At 45.4% G+C, this 19,778-nt stretch overlaps 1 protein-coding gene across 3 annotated transcripts in view; it reads left to right on the top strand.

Moving 5' to 3' along the window:
- DUSP16 (dual specificity phosphatase 16) overlaps nt 1-19,778 on the top strand; it is a 65,720-nt gene that overhangs the window by 24,336 nt on the left and 21,606 nt on the right. For all 3 annotated transcript variants that reach the window (XM_034440379.3, XM_060684095.2, XM_034440380.3), the window contains exons 2-3: nt 10,116-10,720; nt 16,695-16,833. In XM_034440379.3, coding sequence (XP_034296270.2) covers nt 10,490-10,720; nt 16,695-16,833 — 370 coding nt within the window. In that variant the 5' untranslated portion in view covers nt 10,116-10,489. The remainder of the gene's footprint in view (nt 1-10,115; nt 10,721-16,694; nt 16,834-19,778) is intronic.

Below are 19,778 nucleotides of genomic sequence, written 5' to 3'. Positions count from 1 at the left end.
ACTAACTGTACTTAGGATAGTGATGGCGAACATTTTCGGCACCGAGTGCCCAAACCGGAATGCGTGTGCATGTGCGTGGGCCAGAGCACAGGAAACCCGAAGATCAGCTGGCCAGTGCACGCATGCCTGTTTTTTGCCCGTTTTTTGCCTATTTCAGGGCAGTTTTTTGGGCCATTTTCCAGGCTGTTTTCTGGCTGTTTTTCTGGCCATCTTCAGGCCATTTTTAGGCCATTTTTGTGCCATTTTCAGACCAATTTTTGGACTAAAAACAGCCCAAAAATGGCCTGAAAATGGCCCAAAAAAGAACCCAAAAACAGCTTGAAAAAATGGTGTGAAAACGGCCCCAAAACAGCCATTTTTGGCCATTTTTCGGGCCGTCTTCCAGAGCTCTGGTGCCCGCGAAGACTAGCTGGCTGGCGTGCCGGAAACTAAGAGAGCAGCTGGTGATGGCGCGCGTGTCCACAGAGAGGGCTCTGCATTCCACCTCGTGCCATAGGTTCGCCATCACAGACTTAGGATGTACTGACCAAAATGGAGGGTGGTAGATATTCTGCTTGTGGCAAAGGTGTGATTAAGATTGATTAATGACCATGGGTTCACTCGATGACTATCCTGAATTTACCCTCTCCTTCTTTTATTCGAAAACATGGTGTGAAAACATCCTCAGTTGATTAGAGGACTGTGGGTGGGTAGAGATCAGTATCCGTTGACCCATCTCTGGTGACCTTGTTGACTTGGAATGTAAGAAGTTGTTCGGCCTCTTCTCAGCTGCTTCTCAGCCTTGGGGTTTTGCATGTGGCTGAAGGGTTGGATTTTAGCAAGATAATGGTTGCATTCAGCAGAGAGGTATTTGGAGATAAGTTTGGCAAATCCTTTTGACAGCTAAGGATCAACATTTTCTGACAGCGTTCTTTGTTCACTCTTGGAAGGAAAGTTATTCACCAAAGGAGATACGAGGTGTCTTCGGTAATAAGAGTCTTTTATTTTTTTTAATGGATGTTTTTCTTCGTTAATCATTATTTGTATATTTTTAATTTCACACTAGGAATTCTTTCGAATCCAGCTTTTCCCGGATTCTTATAATGCATCTCTTTCAAATCTTCCCAGTCCGCCTTTATTCCTTGTCCATACAGCAAGAGTTATTTTTTTAATGCTGTTTTAATAAACACCATGTTGTCTGGGTATTTTTAATTGCTTAACAATACAAATTCCATTCTTTCTGTCCACCCCTTTTTCCCCAACCGTTGGTAAAATAAGTTCCATGTTTGATAATATTCTGTGTCTTCTTTCTGTTTAATTTTCAGTGTAAGTCTATCCATTTCTGCCGTCATGTGCCAAAAGCGGGGGTAGAGGGGGGGATTGTGCGCGTGCGTGCCCACACCCATAATTCAATGTGCCCCGTCCCCCACGCATGAGCTTCTGACCCCCACACTCTCCCCCCCCCCGCTTTTGGCACACGATGGCCCAGTGGGCCCAGTAGGCCCATTTTTTTGCCCTCCCCAGGGTCCAGAGCCTTTCTAGGAGCTTGGGGAGGGCAAAAACAGCCTTCCCCATTCCCCCAGAGGCCCTCCGGAAGCCCAGAAACAGCCAGTTTCCCGACTTCCAGTGGGCCAGAAAGGCCCGAAAATCAGCTGGCCAGCGTGCACATGCGTGCTGGACTGAGGTAGGGCAATGCTCGTGTGCCCACAGATATGGCTCCATGTGCCACCTGTGGCACCCGTGCCATAGGTTCGCCATCACGGCCCTATGGGATAAGTGTACAGGAGAGTTTCCATCTTAAGAAGGTCAGGGGTGGGCTTCAAACATTTTAGCAAGGGCTTCTCTGCCCGGTTGCTTTGTGGGTGTTGCCTAGTCGGCCTCCTGCACCACGGGGGGTGGGGGGTGTTTTTGCCCTCCCCAAGCTCCGGAGGCTTTCCTCGAGCCTCCAGGAGGATGAAAACAGCCTCCCCAGGCTCCGGAGACCCTCTGGAGGCCAGAAACGGGCCTGTTTCCGGCCTTCCCGAACTTCCTGTAGGCCCATTTTTCGTCCTCCTCAAGCCTCTGTGCGTACCCTGCACTTACCTACATCCAAAACGGGCTGCGTGGGGGGTTCTGGGAGGGGCGGGAGGGGCGGGGTTAGCCAGAAGTGGGATTTGGGGGTTCTCCGAACTGCACAAGATCTTAGCTAGAGGTTCTCCCGAACCCCTGCGAACCCCCAGCAGCCCACCCCTGAAGAAGGTGCTTCTGAAGATACCTTGGTGCCAAGGCGTGTAGAGCTACAAAGATTAAAAAATCATCTCTTTCCATTTTAACTGAAACCCTAGAATAACCAGTGCGATGTTTGCAACACCAGTGCTATGCGGCTAGAGTGTCTCTTATCAGTCAGAATGTGGACTATATTACCTTTGGCTCCAAGTGCAGCTTCTGGGTGATCATCAAAATCAGCTCTATCGCAATATCTCTACAGGGGTTGTGAGTCACTGTCCATAGGTCATCCTGCTCCAGATAAGGCCACCACAGACCAAATTAGGCTGAAACTGGGTATCCTCACGGTATGTGGAAATGACCTTGAAGGAGGAAGAGAAGAGATGCTGCCTAGGGGAATAGATAAAAGGAGGAGGAGCCCTCAAATGACTAACAGGTAGAGAAAGAAACTAAGGGTTCCAAGCATGCATATAAATAGTTTCTTCTGGCAGGTGAATCCCTCCTTTAGATCATAAAGTCTTCTACCGTAGGTCGTTTCTGTGTATGGTTCCAGGAAGTTCTGAAAAATTAAGACCTATTTATGATTTTTATTTTCTCTGAATCTCGAAAGGAATGCAGGAGGGCAGGGGTGTTAAACTCAAGGCCCGCGGGGTGCTTAGATCTGACCTGTGGTGCCTCCATAAGTAAAAACGAAGCTCCATTTTCATCTGCGATGGCCTCCTACAACTTTCTTCTGGCACGTGGCCCTCCCGAGCTCCGTTTTCCCTGGCAGAGGGCTATAGGAGGCTGTCGCAGACTAAAACGGAGCTCAGGAACTCACTTTTGCTGGCAAAGCGCTCAGGCCACCACAGGAGCCCCTGACACGAGTGATATTGAGCTGGCCATGCCCCCCCCCGGCCATGCCCCCCCCCAAGGTCAAACACAACCCTGATGTGGCCCTCAATGAAATCGAGTTTGACGCCCCCACAGTAGGGAAATTAGAACCAAGTGGATTTGCATCGTAAGTGCAAAGCAGTCTGTAGGGCCGGACTAAACTTCATTCCTTGGGTTCACAAACCAGCACGAGGGTTTCCTTGACTTTTATGTTTCTGGTCTTACTAGCAAGCCAAACCAAAGTTCTTCAAGAGCAGAGGAAGATTTAATAATGATTAATAATGAAGATGAAATAATAATGAGAGAAGAAATAGCCATAGTCAAATAAATGGGCTAAAAGGGGCCTGGTGGCTCAGCAGACTGATAGCATTGTGATTAACACCAGCTGTCTGCAATTACTGTAAGTTCGAATCTCACCAGGCTCAAGGTTGACTCAGCCTTCCATCCTTACTAAGGTAGGTAAATTGAGGACCCAGTTTGTGGGGGCAATAAGCTGACTTTGTATAAGTATACAAAAGTATGAAGGCTATTGCTTAACGCATTGTAAGCCGCCCTGAGTCTCCGGAGAAGGGCGGCATATAAATCAAATTTTTTAAAAAATGATTAATGAGGATAATAATATACAGATATTTCTTAGGTCGATGATATGAGAATTTAGGTAAACTGTAAATTGTAAGCTATGAATTTGATGAATGATGCACAAAAGACTTGTAACCATCCGACACGCTGTTTGCAATTGAAGATGGTTTTATGTATGTTTGTTTAAAAATTTAAAAAAAAATTGTTCAAAAAAAAAAAAAGAGCAGAGGAAGGAGGAATATCTGTGTGCAAAGGTGGACAGAAAATTTTTTTGGGGTGGCGGGCTGGCTGGAGGGAGAAAGTTAGGGCTTAAACTCTGGAGTTCACCTCCAGACGGCCACTAGGTTTCCTTCCTGTAATTCTTCAGTAACTGCCCAGATTGGATGTCTTCTGAATTGTGGTCAAACTTTGAGGCTGCTGTCTCATGGGGTCCTTGATGGTTCAGCAGAAGTTGCTGGGTGGGGCCAAAGTATCTGCAGGGTTACCAATCGAGTCCAAGAGTGGGAAGGCGTGTAAAACATTCCTTTTAAAGTGTTATTTCTAGGATTGATGGTGGTTAAGTGTTCAACTCTTTGCTTTCGCTTTTTATCGTTAGTTACTGAAGATACCGAGAGAGGTGGGTGGTCCTGGAAGCACCAGATAAAAGGGAAGGAGTTTTGACTTGGGTTTTGAATGGTGCAATGAAGGCAGAAGAATGTTTAAAAAAATAATTTATCCCCCTAGGGCAGGGGTCAGCAACCCGCAGCTCTGGGGCTGCATGTGGCTCTTTCATCCCTCTGCTGCGGCTCCCTGTCGCTGATTGGCACCACAATTTTGAGAGGAGCTTCAGTTTAGGGGGTGAAAGCACGGCGCATCAGGAGGAGACTCTATGACAAGGGGCGGGTTTTCCAGTTGGCTCCACAATTGATAGGGCTTTCAGTTAGGACAGGTAGAGGAAAATGGACGCCGTGCTAGGAGGAGATTCTATCATGAGGAAACTGGACTTCCGGTCAGTTCCAGAATTGAACGGGGGGGGGGCTTCCAGTTAGGACCTTTGTGGCTCTTTGAAGGTTTAAGCAGGGGTGGGCTTCAAAAATTTTGTAAGGGGTTCTCTGCCCGGTTGCTGGGTGGGCGTGGCTAGTTGGCCTCCTGCACCGAGGGAGCACATTTTTGCCCTCCCCGGGCTCCGGAGGCTTTTCTCAAGCCTCCGGGAGGGCGAAAACAGCCTCCCCAGCCTCCGGAGGCCCTCTGGAGGCTAGAAAGAGGCCCGTTTCCAGCCTTCCCAAACTTCTGGTATGCCCATTTTTCACCCTCCCCAAGCCTCCGCGCATGCCCTGTACTTACCTGCATCCAAAAGTGGCCACGTGGGGACTCCTGGGAGGGGTGGGGTGGGAGGGCTCAGCCAGGAGTGGGATTTGGGGGTTCTCCTGACTGCACAGAATCTTAGCTAGAGGTTCTCCTGCGAACCCCCAGCAGCTCACCCCTGGGTTTAAGGTTGCCGACCCCAGCCCTAGGGCTGTGCATAGAGGCCACACCATGTGGTGGGCATTGAAAACAGGGCGAAATAGCATGCTTTTATTTACAGAGTTAAGTGCAAGGGAGGTTAATGATGGAGTTGGTATAAATTGGAATGTTGGGAATGTTGGATGTGGCCAGCAGAACTGCTTGTTCAAAAAAAGAAGAAGAAAGCACCTGAGAGGGAAGGACAAGAAGCAATGGGTGGGACGTTCATTAAAGAGAGATTCATTCTGGAACTACTGAGGAGAAATTTCCTGACAGTGAGAACATTTAATCAGTAGAACTGCTTGTCTCCAGGAATTGTGGGTGGCTCCATTGCCGGAGGTCTTTAAGAAAAGATTGGACAGCCACGTGTCTAGGATGCAATAAGTTCTCCTGCCTTGGGCTGACCAGAAGACCTCCTAGGTCCTTCCCAACTCTATGATTCTATGAAATAAATGGAGGGGTTTTTTTTGATACGTAGTTCTGCAAAGCTTGGTCTGGCTGTCCCAAGAAGCAGGTTGTATGTCTGGGTTGGATGAGAAATGTCTATCTTATATGCTAGTTTGTGAAAAATGCCGTGTTTGGCGCTATTTAATTTTCTATCTCTGGTGTTCATTAGTTCAATTAAAATCAATTTAAAAAAAAGAAACTTTTGGTGCATGTACGGGCCTGTTTTACTTGAAGTTTTTGCTCAGTGGTAAAATTGCATTGCTGTTTTTAAGTTGTGTGCTGCCAAATAGGGGTGGCCAGGAAGGGAGGTTAAGATGGTGGTTGATCAGGATGGTATAAAATCTCCTGCCTTGAGCAGGGGGTTGGGCTAGAAGACCTCTGAGGTCCCTTCCAGCACTAAGATGCTTTGTTCTACGTTTTGTCGATATGATCAATATGCAATATGTGGTTCTGATTCATTCTGTTTGGCTCGTTTAAGCCCCTCCCTCCTAACAATGTGGATTCCCTTTTTTTTAAAAAAATTGATTTATATGCCGCCCTTCTCTGGAGACTCAGGGCGGCTTACAATGCGTTAAGCAATAGCCTTCATACTTTTGTATATTTTATACAAAGTCAGCTTATTGCCCCCACAAACTGGGTCCTCAATTTACCTACCTTAGAAAGGATGGAAGGCTGAGTCAACCTTGAGCCTGGTGAGATTCGAACTTACAGTAATTGCAGGCAGCTGGTGTTAATCACAGTGCTATCAATCTGCTGAGCCACCAGGCCCTTCCTTCTTAGCAATTTTAAAAATGAAATTGTTCCCCATTTTACAAATGGTTACAAATAGCAAAAAATAACGACGACAGTTTGCCAATAATGTTGGAAAGTTTCACAAGCCGTTTCAAAGCAGTCAGAACATAAAGTCAAAGGTTATTTATTTGGAACTAATTTTATACTTACAGAACATCTTCAGGACAATATTTTTGAGGCCCTGTAGGGTGCCTTAGAGGGATGCGGTGGCTTAGTGGCTAAGATGCTGAGCTTGTCGATCGAAAGGTCGGCAGTTCAGCGGTTCGAATCCCTAGTTCCGCATAATGGGGTGAGCTCCCGTTACTTGTCCCAGCTTCTGCCAATCTAGCAGTTCAAAAGCACGTAAAAAATGCAAGTAGAAAAATAGGGACCACTTTGGTGGGAAGGTAACAGCGTTCCGTGCGCCTTTGGCGTTTAGTCATGCCGGCCACATGACCATGGAGATGTCTTCGGATAGCACTGGCTCTTTGGCTTAGAAACAGAGATGAGCACTGCCCCCTAGAGTCGGGAACGACTAGCACGCATGTGCGAGGGAACCTTTACCTTTAAAGGTTCAAAGCCAGCGCTGTCCGAAGACGTCTCCGTGGTCATGTGGCCGGCATGACTCAACGCCAAAGGCGCACGGAACGCTGTTCCCTTCCCACCAAAGGTGGTCCCTATTTTTCTACTTGCATTTTTTTCCTGCTTTTGAACCGCTAGGTTGGCAGAAGCTGGGACAAGTAACGGGAGCTCACCCAGTTATGCGGCACTAGGGATTCGAACCGCTGAACTGCCGACCTTTTTGATCGACAAGCTCAGTGTCATAGCCACTGAGCCACCGCGTCCCCTTTTACCTTTACCTTTAGGGTGCATTCATTGGATTTCCAGTTTTGGGATAGATTCAGATCAATGGCGCAATTCCTAATGGGGCATTTTGAGTTTTTTCTTTTGCTTAAAGACAGAGATAAAAAAAAAAATAGGATTGCAGTATTATGCTTAAAGGGGCTAATCGGGGGCCAAAGATGGTCATTTGTACGATGCCTGGCATGGATTTTGGTTGTTGGGCAACTGGCTTCCCAGCCGGGCTCTCTTTGGTGATTAAATCAGTGCTTTTCAATCATTCTGCTATGAGGTCACTCTTTTTGCAACGATCAGCCAAATGATGAAATCTTGGACATGGGCCAAGGATCTTGTGGGGCTTCTGGCCGGTTCTCGCCGACATCATTGTTGGAAAGAAGTCAGGAATGACAGAAGACAGCTCGTCTTCCTCCAGCTGTGCCTGGGGAGGAAATAAACAGCCACGAAGATCAACCCTCAGCTATTAGGAAAATTTCACACGATCTTTTTAGACGGTTCAGTTTAGTCCTTAAATTGCTACTGTTTGAAAAAAAAAAATATGCTGTGGCTTTACGACCTTCGTCTTTCTTTCTAATCTCGTTATTTAAAATGCACTGGAAAAGAATTGGGTTAGTCCCAATTCATTTACATGCGGGGAGCAATTGGGACTGAGTGGTTTTTTTTTTTTTTTTTAAAAGCGTAAAAAAGGGGTGGGGTTTAAAATATGTGGCTGTGATCGCCTTAGTGACTTTTTAACCGCCTGCTGCAGGTGCTTCACTGTGTATGAAAGGAAACCTTTTAAATCAGTATTTTATTTCAGGGATCGCCAAACCTGGCAACTTTAAGACTTGTGGGCTTCAGCTCCCAGAATTCCTCAGCCAGTGCTGAGATTAACAGAATTGGAAGGGACCTTGCAGGTCATCTAGTCCAACCCCCTGCCCAAGCAGGAGATCCTACATCTGGCTCTACCTAGGATCGAACTCACAACCTCCTGATTGGGAGGCTAGAGCTCCACCTCTAGGCCACTGGATCTTGTATGTAACAATACCGCATTTCAGTAAGTTAGCTTTTCCTTTTATAGATGCAGCTAGTGACTTATGACCCTTGCAACATCCTTGTGGAAGTTGGATACTTGGCAACTGTCAGGTATTTTTGACGGTGGCCATGTCCAAGGGTCACGGAATCCCCTCTTGCAACCTTCTGACTAGCAAAGTCAATGGGGAAGACAGATTCAGTTAACAACCGTGTTACTAGACCTGAAGAAGTAACCAGAGTTGAAGAAGCTTCTTGGCTGAGAAGTGAAACGTCTTCAAAGGAAAACCAGAAAGTCCAGTTGCCTCTTGAAAAAAAGCACCTTTGGGACAACCATGACCTGGATGGACTGAGAATCTCCATAGACGTTTAGCGACACTGTGTTACTAACTTAAGAACTGCAGTGATTCACTTAACAACTATGGCAAGAAAGGTCGTATGATGGGGGGAAACTCACTTAATAACTGTTAATTGCTTAGCAACAGAAATTTTGGGCTCAATTATGGTCGTATGCTGAGGATTAGTTGTATATGAAATGTGAGGGAAACCTCAGTCCATTCTGCTAATTTTAGAGAAGAATAGAGTAGAGTAGAGTAAGTAGAATAGAATAGAACAACAGAACAGAACAGAACAGAACAGAATAGAATAGAATTCTTTATTGGCCAAGTGTGATTGGACACACAAGGAATTTGTCTTTGGTGCATATGCTCTTGGTGTACATAAAAGAAAAGATACGTTCGTCAAGAATCATAAGGTACAACACTTAATGATAGTCATAGGCAGAGGTGGGATTCAGCCGGTTCGCACCACTTCAGGAGAACCGGTTGTTAACTTTCTGAGCAGTTTGGCAAACTGGTTGTTGGAAGAAATCATTAGATCAGAGAATCGGTTGTTAAATTACTTTAAATCCCACCACTGGTCATAGGGTACAAATAAGCAATCAAATCATATTAGGAAACCAACAGAACAATATACATCGTAAAAATATAAGCAACATGGTTATAGTCATAAGTGGGAAGAGATAGGTAATAGGAAGGATGAGAAGAATACTAGTAATATAGTCTTAGTAAATAGTTTGACAGTGTTGAGGGAATGATTTGTTTAGCAGAGTGATGGCATTCAGGAAAAAGCTGTCCTTGTGTCTAGTTGTTCTGGTGTGCAGTGTCCCTGTAGCGTCGTTTTGAGGGTAGAAGTTGAAACAATTTATGTCCAGGATGTGAAGGGTTTGTAGATATAATAAGGTTAATGAAGTTGCAGTACTGCTCGAAGTTTCATGAATGGCGAATGCCTGTGGTTGTATATGGAAGCTTTCTTGATTCTATTCCTAGAGAAACGCCAGTGTCACATCTGGAAATTGCTATTTCTTATCTCTGGAGGCTATTTCTATGGATGTTAGGGTTGGAGATCAGGTTTTGCTCTAATGGCAAGGTAAGAGCAGAGCTGCGTTAGTCAACAGTAGCCAGAACGAAGAAAGAATCCAGCAGAATCCTTTCCCCATCAATTTAATGAAAATGCTGAAGGTTTTGTGAACCGCAGCTCCCCCTTCTTCGGATCCGTGGAAGGGCTCGGCTGGTAGCCCAGATCTCCCGAAAGCTTCTGAGTAAAACTTGATTAGTGTGAAAAGGGGCTACCAGATTCCTCTGTAGAGCAAGGATCCCAGACGCTGCTCTTCTTCCTTCTACCTTTCTCCCTGAGGAACACATGACGAGTGTTAATCGAGCTTGGCAGGGATGCCACCACATCCATCCACACACCTTTGGGTGGTGCCAGAGAAAATGAGATCCCTGCTCTTACAACCAGAGTGGCGGTGAGGGGGGGATGAAGGGGAGGCAGTGCTGGGCTTTAGAGGGTCTCTCCTCACCCTTCTCGTTTGTTTTTCTTTCCTTTCTGTCTGCCTCGTTTCTGTACAGGCTCCTAGGCCGCTCGAAGAAGAGGACCAACGATGGGGGAACAAAGATAGAGAATGAGGTAATGGCAGGAGCATCTGAGAGGGATCTTTTGTTAAAAGAGTGTGAAATGGCGACTCCGTAGCCCAAAATGAATGGCTTGTGAGGGGCGTCTTTGTACGGCACGGCTGGACGAGGCATTTCTCTCTCTAGAGGACCCTCTGAAGAGAAAATGGGTCTCCCTTTCCTCTTGCCAGTCTCCACCGAGATGACCTCATTCATCTGGAGGACAATGGAGAGTCTGGGCCTTTAAGTTCATAGCCATTACCTCATCTTCTTCGTGGGGGCCGCAGATTGAAAAAGCAAAGCATTGCTCCAGTTCGGCGTCTGTGGTTGTCATGGCGGATGAAATGAATGGTGCGCAGCTCATAACCGGAGAGAGACTGGTGACTTGGCTGGAAAGCAGCATGGAGAAATTGCTGCTGATTGACAGCCGTCCCTTTGTGGAATACAACATGTCCCATATCTTGGAGGCCATCAACATCCATTGCTCCAAACTCATGAAGCGCAGGTTGCAGCAGGATAAGGTGCTGATCACCGAACTTATTCAGCATTCGGCAAAACAGAAGGTAAGGCTCCGAGGAGCAGAGGGTGGGGGTTTTTTTGGGGGGGGGGAGAAATACATTTATAGATGAAGGACAGATTTGGGAATGGCAAGAGATCAACCAATCAGAATAGAGCTGGAAGAGACCTTGGAGGTCTTCTAGTCCAACCCCCTGCTCAGGCAGAAGATCCTATACAATTTCAGACAAATGGCTGTCCAGTCTCTTCTTTAAAACCTCCATGGATGAAGCACCTACAACTTTTGGAGGCAAGTTGTTCCACTGTTAATTGTTCTCACTGTTAGGAAGTTTCTCCTTAGTTCTAGGTTGCTTCTCTCCTTGGTTATTTTCCATCCATTGTTTCTTGTCTTGTCTTCTGGTGCTTTGGAAAATAGGTTGACTCTCCTCTTCTTTGTGGCAGTCCCTCAAATACTGGAATACTGCTATCATTCTCCCCCAGTCCTTCTTTTCTGTAGACTAGCCATACCCAGTTCCTGCCACCGTTCTTCATATGTTTGTTTTTTGCTTTAATTTATATGCTGCCCTTCTCCGGAGACTCAGGGCGCCTTACAGTGCGTTAAGCAATAGCCTTCATACTTTTGTATATTTTATACAAAGTCAGTTTATTGCCCCCACAATCTGGGTCCTCATTTTACCTACCTTTGAAAGGATGGAAGGCTGAGTCAACCTTGAGCCTGGTGAGATTTGAACTTGCAGTAATTGCAAGCAGCAGATGTTAAGTGCTTTAGTCCACTGTACTACAGGCTCTTAATATGTTTTCGTCTCCAGGCCTTTAATCATCCTAGTTGCTCTTCTCTGCACTTTTTCCAAAGTCTCAATATCTTTTTTTTTTTTAAAATGCTGTAAGAGGATGCGGTGCAGGTATTAAAAAGTGAGATCTGGCATAAATGATTCCCTTTCCCACTGTAGAAAATTAGCACCCACCAGTGGTGGAATTCAATGTTTTTTACTACCAGTTCTGTGGGCGTGGCTTGGTGGGCGTGGTGTGGCTTGGTGGGTATGGCAGGGGAAGGATACTGCAAAATCCCCATTCCCTCCCCACTCCTGGGGGAAGGATATTGCAAAATCCCCATTCCCATCCCACTCCTGGGGGTAGGATATTGCAAAATACCCATTCCCTACCCAGTCCTGGGGGAAGGATAGTGCAAAACTCCCATTCCCACCCCACTCCTGGGGGAAGGATACTGCAAAACCCCCATTCCCTCCCCACTCCTGTGGAAAGGATACTGCAAAACTCCCATTCCCACCCCACTCCTGGGGTAGGATATCGCAAAATACCCATTCTCTCCCCACTCCTGGGGGAAAGATACTGCAAAACTCCCATTCCCTCCCCATTCCTGGGGGAAGGATACTGCAAAACTCCCATTCCCTCCCCACTCCTGGGGGAATGATACTGCAAAACCCCCATTCCCTCCCCACTCCTGGGGAAAGGATACTGCAAAATCTCCATTCCCTCCCCAATCTGGGGCCAGCCAGAGGTGGTGTTTGCCGGCTCTCTGAACTACTCAAAATTTCCGCTACCGGTTCACCAGAACCTGCCAGAACCTGCTGAATAGCACCCCTGGCACCCACCCTTAAGCAGAATCAAGAGTTTTCTTGGTACTGGCCTTATCCTGATCATTACTAACCACAATTTGCTCTCAGTCCTGAAAAAAAACGTGGCTACAACGGAAAGGTAAAATAAACACTCTTGGGAGGAAGAGTTTGATTTTTTATGAACTGAAATAGCTACAAGGTTTAGCCACCTTCCTTTTGTCACTTTTTTTTTTAAAAAAAAGTTCAACTCGGGTTAAACGGATCGCAACTTGCGGTGATGCTGATAGAAACACGAGCGTCCGGTAGAGAAGCCGCAGTGACGCATTTGATCTCACTTGACCCCTCGCTCTCCTGAGGATGCTTGTGGACGCCAGTCTTCAACAGAGTCAGAGAAATTGGTCTCGGAGCGCATGAAATCCCCATTCCAGGCTCTCTGGCAGGGTTAGCAAATCAAGCCTTCAAAGAACCAACGTGCTTTATTTTAACCCGGATTTTGTTTTTGGCCACGATTGTCTGAATGAGTCATAATTTGTAATGAGATCGTACATCGCTTTGCCGTCAGCTAGCGTAACCACAGGCATCATTTGGTTTACACGTCAAGCTGAGCCAAAGCCTAACAATTGGCAGATTTAGCACAGTGTGAAAATCGGGGCCTATATTTCATTTAATTAATTCATGACGCTTGCAAACCCCCCGCCCCAATTCATCTGTCGGATTGTGCGCTCAAAATAGCTAACTTTTGGTCGAAGGCAAAATTCAAAACAGTAGGAAAAAAAATAATAAAAGGCATAAATTAAAACCAATGTCAACCCCAATCATCCTGCATCTCTGCATCGCTCGGTTATTTGCCAAACAGTAAATAAGGTTCTGCTTCGTTTTTAGTGTTTCAAGACTGATCGAATTATGGTCTCCAAATATACATTCTGAAAGATGTTATTCTCCTGAATAATCTTGCTTTCTTTTTGGATTCTGTTGAGTGTTCCCAAAGCTGAATGTAGCAACGTATAATTCTTGGAATTATAGTTTGTCTCCACTTAGCAACGGTAATTGGGATTAGAATTTCCATCATTAAGTGATGCATAATAAAGTGCAACATCACATAACTGCGTGATAGAAATTACGGCATTTCTAATTGCCGTTGTGAAGCACAATGTTACCTTGTCATCTCCAGCCAGTTTTCTTATTGATTTTGATATTGTTTCCTGATTGCTTATTTGTACCCTATGACTATCATTAAGTGTTGTACCTTATGATTCTTGATGAACATATCTTTTCTTTTATGTATACTGAGAGCGTATGCACCAAGACAAATTCCTTGTGTGTGCAATCACCCTTGGTCAATAAAGAATTCTATTCTATTCTATTCTATTCTATTCTATTCTATTCTATTCTATTCTATTCTATTCTATTCTATTCTATTCTATTCTGCTTGTAAGAAGCCAGCCAAGAAGGTTGCAAATAGTGATCACATGATGCAGAACAGTGAGACCATTATAGCAATAGGAATAACATTTAGACTTATATACCACTTCGAAGCCCTCTCTAAATGGTTTACAGAGTCAGCATATTGTCCCTAACAATCTGGGTCCTCATTTAACTGACCTCAGAAGAGTGGAAGGCTGAGTCAACCTTGAGGCGGTGAGAATCGAACTCCTGGCAGTGGGCAGAGCCAGCCTGCAATACTGCATTGTAACCACTTCGCTACCAGGAAGGAGAATGAGAAAGGGAAGAAAGAAGGAAGGAAGGAAGGAAAGGGAGGGAGGGAGGGAGGGAGGGAGGAAGGAAGGAAGGAAGGAAGGAAGGAAGGAAGGAAGGAAGGAAGGAAGGAAGGGCAATAACATTTAGACTTATATACCCCTTCACAGTGCTTTTACAGCCCTCTCTAAGCGGTTTACAGAGTCAGCGTATTGCCCCCAACAGTCTGAGTCCTCATTTTACCCACTTAGGAAGGATGGAAGGCTGAATCAACCTTGAGACGGTAAGATTCGAACTGCCAAATTGCAGGCAGCCAGCAGTCAGCAGAAGTAGCCTGCAGTACTGCATTCTAACCACTGCGCCACTATGGCTCATATGTAATACAAGGACAGGTCATAAGTACCACTTGCTTAGCACCATCTTAGTGTGAATGGTCCCTGAATAAGGCTCCATTGAGAAAGGACTACCTGTATACAGAAAGCATTTGTCAGGTGTTAAGAATCAGGACTCCATGTTACATTCCAGTCAAAGTTTTTTAATAATTTTTGCAATGTTTTTTAATAATGTTCGCATTATTTCTGTTGTAAGCCGCCCAGAGTCCCTTGGGAGTTGGGCAGCATAGAAATGCGATAAATTAAATTAAATTAAATTAAAGTGATTTATTGTTCAATACAAGAATCTAGTCAACTAACAGTCAGCAGTAAATTGGTGCTAGATAAGAGTCAACGGAATTCAAGAGGGGCTGGACTTAAGACTGTTTGTAGCAACATAACTCCAGGCGGATTGCTCTCTTGACTCCACCCCCCAGTCTCTGCCTGTCCTTCTCCCACACTTTTACTGCTCCCCAACGAATTCAATGGCTAAATTTGCCCATTGCAGTAAATCCAGGGTCCGTGTATCCCTTTTGTACTTGTGGGAACGTGTCATTGGGCACGCTCACAAAACAGTGGCCTTGGCCACTTTTTACCACAAGGCAAAGAAATCACGTTGTTTTATGATCCTACCGTGACGACAGACTGGTTTCGTAGTAACAATCAGTACAGCACGAAATTGCCAACATTAAGTAGCAATAAAACATGGTTGATAAGAAATATTGGTTTTTTTTTCTCCCCCTTTTAAATGCCTGGGAACATGAAATGATTTTGTGCTGATGGCAGCAATGATTATACGTTTCAGTGATGATGTAATTCAATTCTCAAAAGCAAAAGGATAAGAACTGGCCAGTTTTCCAGTTAAATCTCTGCAAGATAATGAAAGTTTGGGACCATATATATATTTATATATTATATTTTTATATTTTATTAAATTTCTATACCGCCCTTCTCCCGAAGGACTCAGGGCAGTGAACAGCCACAAGATAAAACACATAAATACAAAAATTTAAAATAAATTAAAAACGAATTAAATAATTTGGCTGAATTTAAAATACCCCATAATTTAAAACAAATTAAAATTTACATTTAAAAAGGGGAGAAGATTTAGGCCAGGCCAGCTTGATGAAATAAAAAAGTCTTAAGCGCGCGACGGAAGGTGCGCAGATCCGGGATCCTCCGTATCTCCGGGGGGAGCTCGTTCCAGATCGTAGGTGCCCCCACAGAGAAAGGCTCTCCCCCTAGGGGCCACCAGTCAATATATCTTTGCTACATCGTTCCTGGGGCTACAGCCCCAGCCAAAATGCCTGGGCCTTTATTTTAATATTCCCCTCCTTAACACATTTTTCTGTACTGAGAAAGAAATGGGGAAACAAAGGGGATTAAGAGCCATGGTCATGCAGTGGTTAGAATGCAGTATTGCAGGCTGACTCTGCCCACTGCCAGGAGTTTGATCCTGACCGGCTCAAGGTTGGCTCAGCCTTCCATCCTTCCGAGGTCGGTAAAACGAGGACCCAAATTGTTGGGGGCAAGAGGCTGACTTTGGAAACTTAGAGAGGGGCTGTAAAGCACTGTGAAGCGATATCTAAGTCTAAGAACCATTGCTATAGCTATTGTGTAGACCAGAGGTGGGTTCTTTTTACCTTTATCACTGGTTTGCAACGGGATTGCGGGTGTGCATGCCTTGCTTCTGCGCATGCGCAGATCGCTGATGATGACATCCAGAGCAGTGGGCGGGGCGTCCTGCCGGTTTTACTACCTGTTCATGCGAACCGGTCTGAACCGGAGGCAACCCATCACTGGTGTAGACCAGTGGTGGGTTCCTCCCGGTTCGGTCCGGTTTGGCCGAGCCGATAGCGGTGACGATATGACGTCACCGAACCGGTTCTCCCCCCCGCCGCCCTCCCACCCCCACCACCCACGTTATTCTTACCTTTTATTTGGTCCCACCCCCAATCTATTGCTGCCTCCTGAGTCCCAGCTGATGACTAGAGGGAAAAAAACTGTTGAAACTCTTGCCGCGGGGCTTCAAAGGGCCGTCCTACAGCTGATCAGTGTTAAAAGCAAACAAATGAGTCGGGTCGTAAGTGCGAGGACTGGTCGTAAGTGCGAGGACCTTCCAGAAATGACTCTGACCAGCTAGCCATGCCCACCTAGTCACATGACCTCCAAGCCACACCCACAAAATAAGCCACGCCCACAGAACCGGTAGTAAAAAAATTTAGAAATTACCCTTGGTGTAGACCCTTTGAAATCATTCCTGTTTGAGACAAGAAATGTGCACAGTCATAGTGTCATCCAGAAAAACCATAGCAGAAAAGTAAAATTTGGACTAAATTGAAAACTATTTCTTGTATCTTCTCCATGACTTGTCTTAGGTCGAAATCGATGGCAAACAGGAAGTTGTGGTGTATGATCAAAACTCCGCAGATCTGGCTACTGTCCCATCCGATTCCTTCCTGAGTCTCCTGCTGAGGAAATTGGAAAAAAGCTTCAGCAATGTTCACTTGCTTGCAGGTAGGATTCGCGGCTGAACACCTGAGCAGGTACACAAGGGGGTTGCATAGGTCATCCCAAAGAACAAGCGTGCATAACTTCTGGCACCGTCCTTGTTTTGCCAAGGTGTGTCCTCTCTTTCTCTTTTCAATTTGAAGAAAATGCCAATGTTAGCACAGCGGGCTGTTATGGCAGTTCAGAAAGAAAATGGAATGGATCTGACTTGGCCTTGCTTGGCATTAGATGCAGCAGATAAAAAACTAGGGAGAGACTTTCCCTATATTCTGTTATTCTACCTGTTCTGACCTAGGCCTCCCAAGATCATGAAGCAGACTCCTCGTCCCTCTAAAACCTCATTTATTTAGGTTAAAGGGAATTCCTCTCCAGCAAAGTCCCAGCAAACAGTCTTTCGTGAGATTTCACAACTACAGACCTTTATCAGGCTTGGAGAGTTGCCAGGCCGATATCTTCCACGCTGTAGCAACAGCAATTACTTGGCAAGAAGTCAGGAACAGATCTTCACCCTCAGGAATTGAACTAATTGTCTCCTGCAAACTCCCCTCCCCTTTCGCTCCTCTTTATTCCTTATGGGAGGGGCCATTCACTGTCCACCTGTGCCTTTACTCCTGAGTCGCCCCTTGTTCCTTAGCTCTTCCTTTCTCCTGGCAGCTCTGCACATGCGCACATTGGGAACAGGCTCCAGCTGTTCTTCTGCCGCACTGATATCCGACTCCGAAGGCAGCTGATAACTGCCAGACGGCCCTGGCCCCATCTCTGCCTCCTACGCAGAGCTCTCATCAGAGCCTTCCCCAGACTCCAGGACTCGCCCATGTTCCTCCCCAACCTCCTCCCTGTCTGAGTCTGCCACCAGGTCCGCTGGCGGGCCACAACAGTACCCTACAAGAATAAAGCAGCATTTTCTGGAATCCCTGACATGTCTGCTTCTTGACCTGTCCTGTCTCAAAGGGCTGACATCAATCTTGAGAATGAATGAAAAATACCAAATCCACATTTGACATTTGAACTCGTCAAATATTTTTGGATGGGGAGGGTGGAATCCAGGAAAGTGGCTTGTTTGACATGCTTTTTTCCTACCTTTGGAAATCCGCTTGGGTCTCATACAATTGGCATATTCGCCTGACTTTTTATTCAGTTTAAATGATTTCTTCCACCAGATTTATGTTTTGGTATAATTTGTTCTTTTTGTATTCTTTTGACTTGCATCTTACCTTTTCACACTTCAAATAGCTTTAGCCAGAGGTGGGTTTCAGCAGGTTCTGACCAGTTCTGGAGAACTGGTAGCGGAAATTTTGAGTAGTTCGAAGAACCGGTAGTAAAAATTCTGACTGGCCCCGCCCCCATCTACTCTCTGCCTCCCAAGTCCCAGCTGATCGGGAGGAAATGGGGATTTTGCAGTAACCCTCCCCTGGATTGGGGAGGGAATGGAGATTTTACAGTATCCTTCCCCTGCCATGCCCGCCAAGCCACGCCCACCAAGCCACGCCACGCCCACCAAGCCACACCCACAGAACCGGTAGTAAAAAAATTTGAAACCTACAACTGGCTTTAGCTTCAATACAAATAATGCATACGATAAAATGATACCTTAATATACAGGTAGCCCTCAAGTTAGAACCCCAATGGGGCCTGAAATTTACACTGCTGAGCGAAATATTTGTTAAGTGAGTTTGCACCATTTTACGACTTCTTTTGCCACAGTGGTTGACTGAATCATTGCATTCGTTATGTCATTGACATGGCTGTTAAGTGGATTCAGTGCTGTTGTAACCTTGAATGGTCACTGTTGTAAGTCGAGGACAACCTGTAATGTAAAAATCTTCAGAAGAACTTCTTTTTTTTTTAAATTAAAAACAAACTTTATTAAACTTAAAAAGATAAAATACCGTATCGAGTATATACAGAATACATTTATATTAATCCGAACAGCATTACTTACTCACAACAAAAAATAGAAAAACAAAACAAAACAAAACAGAAAAAGAAAAAGAAGAAAAAAAAAAAGAACACAAAAGAAAGGAGAGTAAATGTAAAATTTTGTAAGACAATAAAATTAACATACAGGCACCTTCAACAAGATAAAGGATGTGATAAAGTGACAAAGTCACTTTCTACATTTTGTTTTTGTGTTCAGAAGAACTTCTAAGCTTATATGCAGTAGATTAAAGTGGATGACAAAGAATAGCCTCTAAACAATATTTCTCAACCTCAGCCAGATGTGTGGATTTCACACACTCCTCCAATTAGTCATGCTGGCTGGTGAATTCTGGGAGTTGAAGTCCACGTGCTTCAAAAGTTACGTAAAAGTTGAGAAAGGCTGTTTTTAAACCACCTTTCTCACCAGGGCTGATTCGTTGGGTGTGCGAGATTCGATTTCGATGCATGTATAATCTTGTTAGTGCTCAATGGAGGAAAGGTGGAGTGATTCATTCCAAACATTATTCACATTCAACGTTGAATATTATTATTATTATTATTATTATTGCGTACCAAGCCGTAAGTCAATAAAATGAATAAAACGGATGAAACCAAAAGATCAGTCCCTATACAGATAGGCAGGCTGGAATGATTCTTAACAGATTAACAGAGTTGGAAGGGACCTTGTGGGTCATCTAGTCCAACCCGCCCAAGCAGAAGACCTTACACCATTTCTGACATTTCTTATTTTAAACAAAATACAGTGACAGATGAGCACAGTGCCCTAGAGTCAGAGCTGACTGACAATGAAATCAGTGGTGGGATTCAGCCGGTTTGGGCCAATTCGAGTGAACTGGTTATTAAATTGCTGGATGGCCCTGCCCCTCCCTGCCCCTCCCAGGAGTCCCCCTGTGGCCCGTTTTTGCTCCCAGGAGGCTTCAGGGAGGCCTACTAGGCCCACAACGGGACAGTGGGGGGGGGCGGCATGGCCCGTTTTTGCTCCCAGAGGGCTGCAGGAGGCCGAATGCTGC

The sequence above is a fragment of the Pantherophis guttatus genome, chromosome 7 (assembly GCF_059756535.1).
Source record: "Pantherophis guttatus breed Tessera chromosome 7, ASM5975653v1, whole genome shotgun sequence".
Taxonomy (NCBI): Eukaryota; Metazoa; Chordata; class Lepidosauria; order Squamata; family Colubridae; genus Pantherophis; species Pantherophis guttatus.
The sequence above is the reverse complement of the archived record's forward strand: the minus strand, read 5'-3'. Positions and strand labels throughout refer to the sequence as shown.